The sequence below is a fragment of the Marmota monax genome, unplaced genomic scaffold, assembly GCF_021218885.2.
Source record: "Marmota monax isolate L192 unplaced genomic scaffold, Marmota_monax_Labrador192_F-V1.1 WCK01_AAM20220418_F8-fsc00237, whole genome shotgun sequence".
Classification (NCBI taxonomy): Eukaryota; Metazoa; Chordata; class Mammalia; order Rodentia; family Sciuridae; genus Marmota; species Marmota monax.
Window position 1 is genome coordinate 1,335,114 of NW_026694627.1, and position 8,168 is coordinate 1,343,281.

Here is an 8,168-nt window from a genome sequence, read left to right on the forward strand (position 1 = left end):
GTGCCCACACAGAGCCGGGATGTTCAGTTCTATTTTTTAATTCCTTCCCTTCTTCGTCCTGTACATTGCTAGTAAGAATTTACTATGTGTCAGGCTTTGGCCCAGGCATGATATTAGGGGTGTGGTAGGTGATTCCTAGGGGCTGAGAGAAGCAGAGGATTTTAGAATACAATCAGAGTGAATGGGGTGCAGTGGCCCACGCTTGAAATCCCAGTGGCTCAGGAGGCTGAGGCAGGAGGATCACAAGTTCAAAGCCAGCCTCGGCAAAAGCGAGGCACTAAGCAACTCAGTGAAACCCTGACTCTAAATAAAATACAAAATAGGGCTGGGGGTGTGGCTCAGTGGTTGGGTGCCTCTGAGCTCAATCCCTGCCCCCACCCTCCCCCCCCCCAAAAGTGCCTGAGCCCTGACAAGGGACCTGGCCCAGACCTGGCCTCTCTTGTGGACTCTTGCAGGGCTGTATCTGCACATGCCCATCTCTCCGCTGGATTATCGTGAGCATGCTTTGGTATAAGGAAGGAATTCAGGAGCTCCAACTCTGGAACTCAGGAACTCTGAAATCTTGTATTCCAGCCTCCTTGTTTGAAAAGTGAAGAGACTGAGACTCAAGTTCAGAGTGTCTCCAGTCAAGCTTCGACCAGTCCATTCTCTTGTGGGACGTCTTAATGGCCCTGCCTTCCATGGCTCCCCTCCCCAGCATTTGACCTGTGCTGGCTGAAGGTTGAGCTCTTCCTTTCTTCACATCTCTCCCCCGCCGTCTTCCTGCAGTGATTGCCCACGAATCCCAATCTCAGATCTTTCCTCAGTGAAGACTCATTAGTCTGGACTTTTCTGGGAATTGGCCAGATGTCAGGGAGCTCTCACAGGAATCCTTGGAAGATAGACAGAGACTGTTGTCCTCTGCTGGCAAGAGGTGGAACTGCAGTCCTTAGTGGGTGGATCCAACTCAGGAGTTTGGACTTGAGTTGTGTCTGGGATGCCTTGCCCTGGGCCCCATGGACACCACTCTGATTCAGAGTTGAACTTGAGCAAAAAGCAGCTGTCAATATTTGTCTTTGGAAGTATACCCCACAAATATTTACTGGCCCTGCCGGGTGCAGTGGCACATGTCTGTAATCCCAGAGGCTTGGAAGGCTGAGGCAGGAGGATCACAAGTTCAAAGCCAGCCCCAGCAACTCAGAGAGACCCTGTCTCTAAATAAAAGCTGGGGGTGGGGCTCAGTGGTTATATGCCCCTCGATTCAATCCCTAGTACAAAAAAAATTGGGGGGGAACCTGATATACACACAGCAGAATGAAATTGGAACCTTACTTTATACTACTTGCAAAAATTAATTCAAAATGGAGTATAGACTTAAAAGCAAGACCTGAACCCATAGGATTCTTAGAAGAAAGCAAAAGCAGTTCTGACAAACTGAAAAGTTTCTGCACAGCAAAGTAAACAATCTCAATGGAGAGAAAAAACAGATTATCAAATGTCAGAAAAGAGTCCTCAGAGAAGGGTCAATATCTAAAATATATAAGAAACATCAACAGCGAGGAAACAAAGAATCTAATTTAAAAATCAGCAAAGGACCTTAAGAGACCCTTCTCCCAAAAAAGACACACAAATGGCAAATAATATATGAAAATATGTTCGACAACTAATCATCAGGGAAATGTAAATCCAGCCGCCATGAGATAGCACCTCACCTCTGTGAGCATGGACATTATCAAAAAGACAAATGATGGCAAACATCAGTGAGACGTGGATAAGGGGGAAGGCTTGCACACCTCGGACGGGGAGCCAATTAGCACAGCCATTAGAGAAAACAGTATGAATGGTTCTCCAAAACAGGAAACCGGAACTCCTGGGCTACCCAGCAATTCCACTTCTGTGTATAAACCCCAAAGAAATACCAAGATTTCAGAGACACACCTGCACTCTGGGTTAACTGCAGCATTATTCTGTTGGCCTGTATGGCTGTTTTCATGATAATACCGTGCTGTTTTTGTACACGTAATACATGTGTATGGGTGTGTATATAAATACATACATAGAGGTAGACATGTCATATATAAGTAATAGGTCTCTGTGTCTGTGTTTCCGCCTCCACAGGGTCAACCCCTAGTGGATCCAAAATATTCCAAAAAAAGACATCTATATTGAGCAAGTACAAACCAAACAGTACAGAACACCTGTTGACAGCATTTATGTTATATGGGGTATTGTAAGTAATCTAGTATTCAAAGTGTACTAGAGGGTGGGCTTGGGCTACATGCACCTACTACACCATTTTATGCAGGGCATTGAGCATGTACAGATTTCTAGTCTGTAAGGGGACCTGGAAGAAATCGCCCCATTATACAAGGGTGTGTATGGGTGAAAAAAAAAAAAAATATATATATATATATATATATATTTTTTTTTTTTTTTTTTTTTTTTTTGGTGATGCTGGGGATTGAACCCAAGGCCTTGTGCATGTGAGGCAAGCACTCTACCAACTGAGCTCTATGCCCAGCCTCTTGAATATGTTTATATATATATTGGAATATATCCATGTACCTACGTGTGTGGATATATAATGGAACATTAGGCAGCCTTAAGAAAGAAGGAAATTCTGCCATTTGTGACTCATAAATGTCCTGGGGGACATTATGCTAAGTGAAATGAGCCGAGCAGAGGCAAATCCTGCATGATCTCACTTATATGTGGAATTGAAAAAGGTCAAGCTCAGAAGCAAAGTGGCCTAGTGGGTGCTGCAAGCTGGGGCAGAAGGGAAGGAGTGACGGCCAAGGGCAGCAGGGGCTGGGGTGGCGCAGAGGCAGAGCGCTTGCCTGGCCTGCCTTGCAGCCCTGGGTTCCGTCTGCTGCATTAAGCAAGAAGGGGTGTAACAGCAGGGAGACCTCTGGTGGGCTCCTTCTGTATCTTTTTATTTTTCAAAAATGTTTTTTAGTTGTGGATGGACACAATATCTTTATTTTACTTTTTTATGTGGTGCTGAGGATCGAACCCAGGGCCTCGCACGTGCTAGGCGAGCGCTCTACCACTGAGCCCCAGCCCCAGCCCCAGCCCCAGCCCCATTCGGTATCTTGATTCTAGTGATTACTCAAATCCACACGTGATCCAATGGCAGAATGATAGAGCCATGCACGCATTTTTTACCAATGTGAATCTCCTAGGTTTGACACTGTGTTATAATTATGTAAGAGGTAACCATGGGGGAGACTGAGGAAGGGTGCACCTGATCTCCCCATGTTATTATTATAATTATTATTATCTTTGTGTTGTTGGAGATGGAACCCAGGGCCTCACGCATGCTAGGCAAGCACTCTATCACTGAGCCACATCCCCAGTCCTATTGATTTATTCGAGACAGGGTCTAAGTTGCCCAGGTCTGTCTCCAGGTTGTGATCTTCCTGTCTCAGCTCCACCCCTTCCCCAGATGGGCGCCACCGTGACCATCCCTCTCCATAGGCTGCAACCCCTGTGAATCTATAATTATTTCTTAAAAAGAATTTACTTGGGCTAGTGAAGACATTGACCTCCTAGGGTTAGTAGGTAGAACCTATTCATGTTCATTGATTAGTATTTGGTTTTCTCTTTTTCTTTCTGGGATTTTTTTGTTTGTGTTTTGGGTACTGGGGATTCAACCCAGAGGTGCTTTACCACTGAGCTACATGCCCAGCCCTTTTTATTTTATTTATTTATTTTTTTAAATTTTGTGATAGGGTCTTGTTAAGTTGCTTAGGGCCTCACTAAATTGCTGAGGCTGGCCTCAAACCTGCAATCCTCCTGCCTCAGCCTCCTGAGCTGCTGAGATTATAGGCATATACCACAGCACCTGACTGTTTTTGTTTTCTAAAAACATTTCCCATACGGTGAGGCAACAGGTACCCAGCATGAATGGACTGTGAAATGTTAGGCAGGGTTTACTTTTCCAAATAACCTAACTTACCTTTCTCAACAATGTTAGAACATATGCCAAGCCTTTTGACAAAATGTATATAAATTTGTCTTTTTGCAATTATGGAACAACAACAATAAAACAGTAAAATTCAATAACAGGGTCAGTTCAGGGGTTAGGGACCTGCCAGGCAGCTGGTTAACACATACTGACTTGGTTTCCTTTCCTAGGGGAAAAAAAAAAATCAACTTCTAATCCATTAATAATTTTATCAACAACAAGTCAAATCTTCATGAAAAACCTTTATTTAAAAAAAAGAAGAAAAACTCTGGTGGAAATCATGCTTCCCTCCCTGCCAGGAGGCCCTCTGCAGAGATTGCCCCAGCTCCACCAAGGGGAACAGGGCCAAGAGCAGGGTCCAGGCGTCCCTGGACTGGAAACTCAGCAGAGTCACGATTATTTCTGAGCTTCCAACAGAGAAATGTATCTCTGCACCCATTTTTCCTTCGGTTGGACGCAGACTCTCTCACCTATTTTAGTGGTGAATCTGTGAAATAAAGACAGAAGTAAGTGACTAGGGAGCCCTTGGCTTCCCTTGGGAGAAGGGGGAGAGGGCAGGGCAGCTCCCTGGCTAGCCTTGCCACCCTCCCACAGGCCTGCCACACTCTGTCCCTACCCCCTCTTCTCCCTGCTCTTCTTCCTCTCTGTTCCCATAGGAAGCCAGGCTCAGAGAACCCCCTCCCCAGGAAGCACTTGCCCACAGGTCTAATCTGTAACCTGTGTCTTGCACCTGCCATTTACAACAGCCTTCCCGAGACACAATTCACACACTATTTTACTCATCCAATTAAAGTGAGTCACAACTCCATGGCTTTTAGTATATTTATAGCTTATGCAGTTGTCACCAAGATCAGTGGGAGAATATTTTCCTCACCTGGGAAATGGACCCACACCACCATTCCACTTAATTCTCATCTGCATCATCTTGGGTTGCTCACTGTAGCTGTTTAAATGTGGTTCTTGCATTCCTTACTGTGAGCTTATTAAAAATGGGGAGTAGGGTTATACAGTGGAGGGGGTAGAGAGAGAGGAGGGGAGGGGAGGGGAGAGGTGGGGAAGGGGGATGGTGGAGGATGGGAAGGGCAGTGGAGCACAACGGACACTAGTATGGCAATATGTAAATCAATGGATGTGTAACTGATGTGATTCTGCAATCTGTGTATGGGGTGAAGGTGGGAGTTCATAACCCACTTGAATCAAAGTGTGGAATATGATATGTCAAGAAATTTGTAATATTTTGAACAACCAACAGTAAAAAATTTAAAAAAAAAGGGGGAGTCATGGTTGATGTCCCCAAGTCTCCAACTCTGAGCTCCCTGAGAACACTCAGAAGGGCAAGAAGAGAGGTTGGGGATACTCTAGAATGGCACAGGTTTGCAGGGACCAGTGATGTCTACAGGGCTGGCTGGCTGGCCCTGGCACATGCAGGGCAGAGGAGCCAAAGGCACAGGAAAACAAGGGAGAGGAAGGACCCTGTGACAGTCTGCAAGTGTGACTGCAGATTTCTTTGACATCACTCCCATTGACAGGTGGAGGCTCGTGTCCCCTCCCCGTGAATTTAGGCCAGGCTGAGGGACTGCTGGCTAAGAGAATATGATGGAAGTGATGCTATGTGACAGCTAAGGCTGTGTCACACAAGGTGGGAAAGCTCTCATGCTGGAAGCTTGGACCTCCTCCTAAGTCCTACCGCCATGCTGTGAGGAAGCCCAACCAGCCACACAGAGATGCCCGCCAGCCCCCAGCCAGGCTGGTTCTAGCACCCTCGGACTTCAGTTATGTGAGCCACCACCATCTAGCCAAGCCTTCTGGAATTCCTGACTCTCAGAAGCCATGAGAAATAAGAAAAGTATCATCATCGTATTGGGTGGTTTAATATGTGGTCCTAGATAACTGATAAACACCTGTCCCCTTCATTTTAGAATGGAGGAATCTTGTCTTGTCCAAGGTCCCCCAGCTTGAGACAGAGTTCTGCTTTGACCCCAGCTCAGGGACTTTGCCAGCTGTGGGTTCAGTGTGGATGTCTTTAAAGTCCCAGAAAGCCCCTCAAGACCCGAAGGAGAAGAGCCGGGACCTCCTGAGCCCTGGAGCTCCCCAAACTCTGTGCAGGCTCTCAGTGTCCTCGTCTCTACCCTCGACTCTGTCTAAAATGATGACATTCAGGTTTGTACCCAGAGCCCCCTTCTCTTCCTGCTCACATATTCTCTGGTGATCAGGAGCCTTGGTTCCCGCTTGGGGCTTGCTCCTGGAGGCAGCTTCCATTTCTTGACCATGTGCTGTGTCCAGTCCCGGAGCTGAAGGACTTGCATACATGACCCTATTGAATCCTGCCAGGAGCCCCGATCCTGTGTCAGCTCCCTTGTTACCCTGACCCCGCTTCCTGGCTGCCTCTCCCCCTTGTCAGGCTGACAGTTCATCCTCCCCCCTGCTTCTGGCTCATCCCATGCTCCTCGGTCCTCTCTGGAATGTCCTCCCACTCATCCTTGGGGTCCCTTCCTTAAGGAGACCTTCCAGATGCCAAGTCAGGTCCTCCTGGCACTGTGACAAGCTCCTTCATCCTCTCTCTCTCTGTGTCTACTCATCACGACCGAGATCAACTCTTTTGTGCAAATACCTTTGCCCCTTTTCTTTCATGAGCCTGCGGGGTCTGCAGGTCACGCAGTGCCTGGCCCATGGTGTGAATGGCAGGCTCCAAACAGAGCTCAGAGTCATGCATGTTGTCACAGAGGCAGGACCCAACCCAGGAGCCCAGGTTTCTCATTCTGCTGCTGAGGGGGTCTGCTGGGTACCCCCATCCAGTGACGTGGCCGGCCTAGGGACCCTGAAAGCACGCCCAGGAGATACTCACATCACGCCCTGCTGGGGGCAGCTGATCTGGGTGAACTGGTAGGCTTGCACCCAGTTCCAGGGAATCATCTTATGGCTGTACTGGAAACAGCATGACTTTTCCGTGTCACTGTCTCCTAAAAACAGGAGGGAAGCTTGAGACCGTCCTTTCTGGAAAGGAGCCCCCGGGAAAGAGTGGGGCAGCTACATACGTAGGACGTACGTGTGGACGCTCAGGAGGAAGGCCAGGAGAATGGGAGGAACCAGGGGAAAGCTCTTCATGGCCCTCGGAGCTGGGCCCTTCCCAGATGTCTGCCGAACTGCTCCTGTCTGACCCCCTTTTAGGAGGCTGAGCGGTCCCTGAAGAGAATTCCAGAGAATTTTGTGGTTGGAAACAGAAGTGGCTTTTCTTGGCTGAACAATGGAATCGTAACCCACAGCCCAGGGAAGGGGGGCCAGGGTTGCCTGGGAGGAGCAGAGGGGCTCTGGCCACCAGTAGGAGTCTCGGGCCCGGGGACACAGGCCGAGTCAATGCTTTCTGGATTGAAAAACGGAAGTGGAGGAAATGAAGAAATATTCCAGTGAACTGACCCAAGTCACTCGACAGCTCACTTGGTTGTTCCTGATAGATTTCTGGCTCTCGGGAGGTTTTGTTTGCCTTCTGAACATTGCTTATCTCTTGGTGAGGCCTAACTGGTTTCAGATGTCAGCAGAAAGCAGCCCAACCAGGGATGACCAAGAGCCATGGTCCAGGCCTCCAGGCCTGTGCCCTCACGGTGCCTGAGCCGCAGCCATGCCAGAGCTGGTGGGGGCCACTTGAGACCTCGCATCTAGCTTAGAGGGTCTCTAAACTGGGAGATTATGCCAATCACCTGGAGGTTTTACAACTATGTATTCCCCTGCTCTGTCCTGGACCTCCAGGGTGACCCATGGTTCTGTATTTTAGGCAAATCCAGCTAAAACAGGGAAAGAATGTTCTAGAAAGGTTGGTGACATCTGCACAGGAGAGTCTGAGGGGCAGAGCAGGACTATCAGGCCAGAGCTCAGTGTTTCCCACATCCTAATATGCCCCTAAAATATGCCCCTTTAACACCTGAGTTTTACAGGAGGGAAAAGGGTATCGCCAGGCACAGTGGCACACATCAGGGATCCCAGAGACTCTGGAGGCTGAGGCAGGAGGATCATAGGCTCAAAGCCAACCTTAGCGAGGCTATAAGCAACCTAGTGAGACTCTGTCTCAAAATAAAAAAAAAATACAAAGGGCTGGGATGTGGCTCAGGGGTTAAGTGCCCTTGGTTTCAGTCCCTGGTACCACACACACACAAAACAAACAAACAAAACAAAACAAAACAAAACAAAAAACAGAAAGAAAGAAAGAAAGAAAAGAAAAGGAGTATTG

General features: G+C 48.0%; 1 protein-coding gene across 1 annotated transcript; it reads right to left on the reverse strand.

The window, feature by feature from the left end:
• Nucleotides 1-4,168: 4,168 nt before the first annotated feature.
• Ccl26 (C-C motif chemokine ligand 26) lies at nucleotides 4,169-7,329 on the reverse strand. The gene is made up of 3 exons (XM_046422836.2): nucleotides 6,982-7,329; nucleotides 6,792-6,906; nucleotides 4,169-4,433 (listed from the first exon to the last, which is right to left on the reverse strand). The coding sequence occupies exons 1-3, from the start codon at nucleotides 7,049-7,051 to the stop codon at nucleotides 4,343-4,345; spliced, it is 276 nt and encodes a 91-aa protein (XP_046278792.1). The 5' UTR covers nucleotides 7,052-7,329; the 3' UTR covers nucleotides 4,169-4,342.
• Between the last annotated feature and the right edge of the window lie 839 nt (nucleotides 7,330-8,168).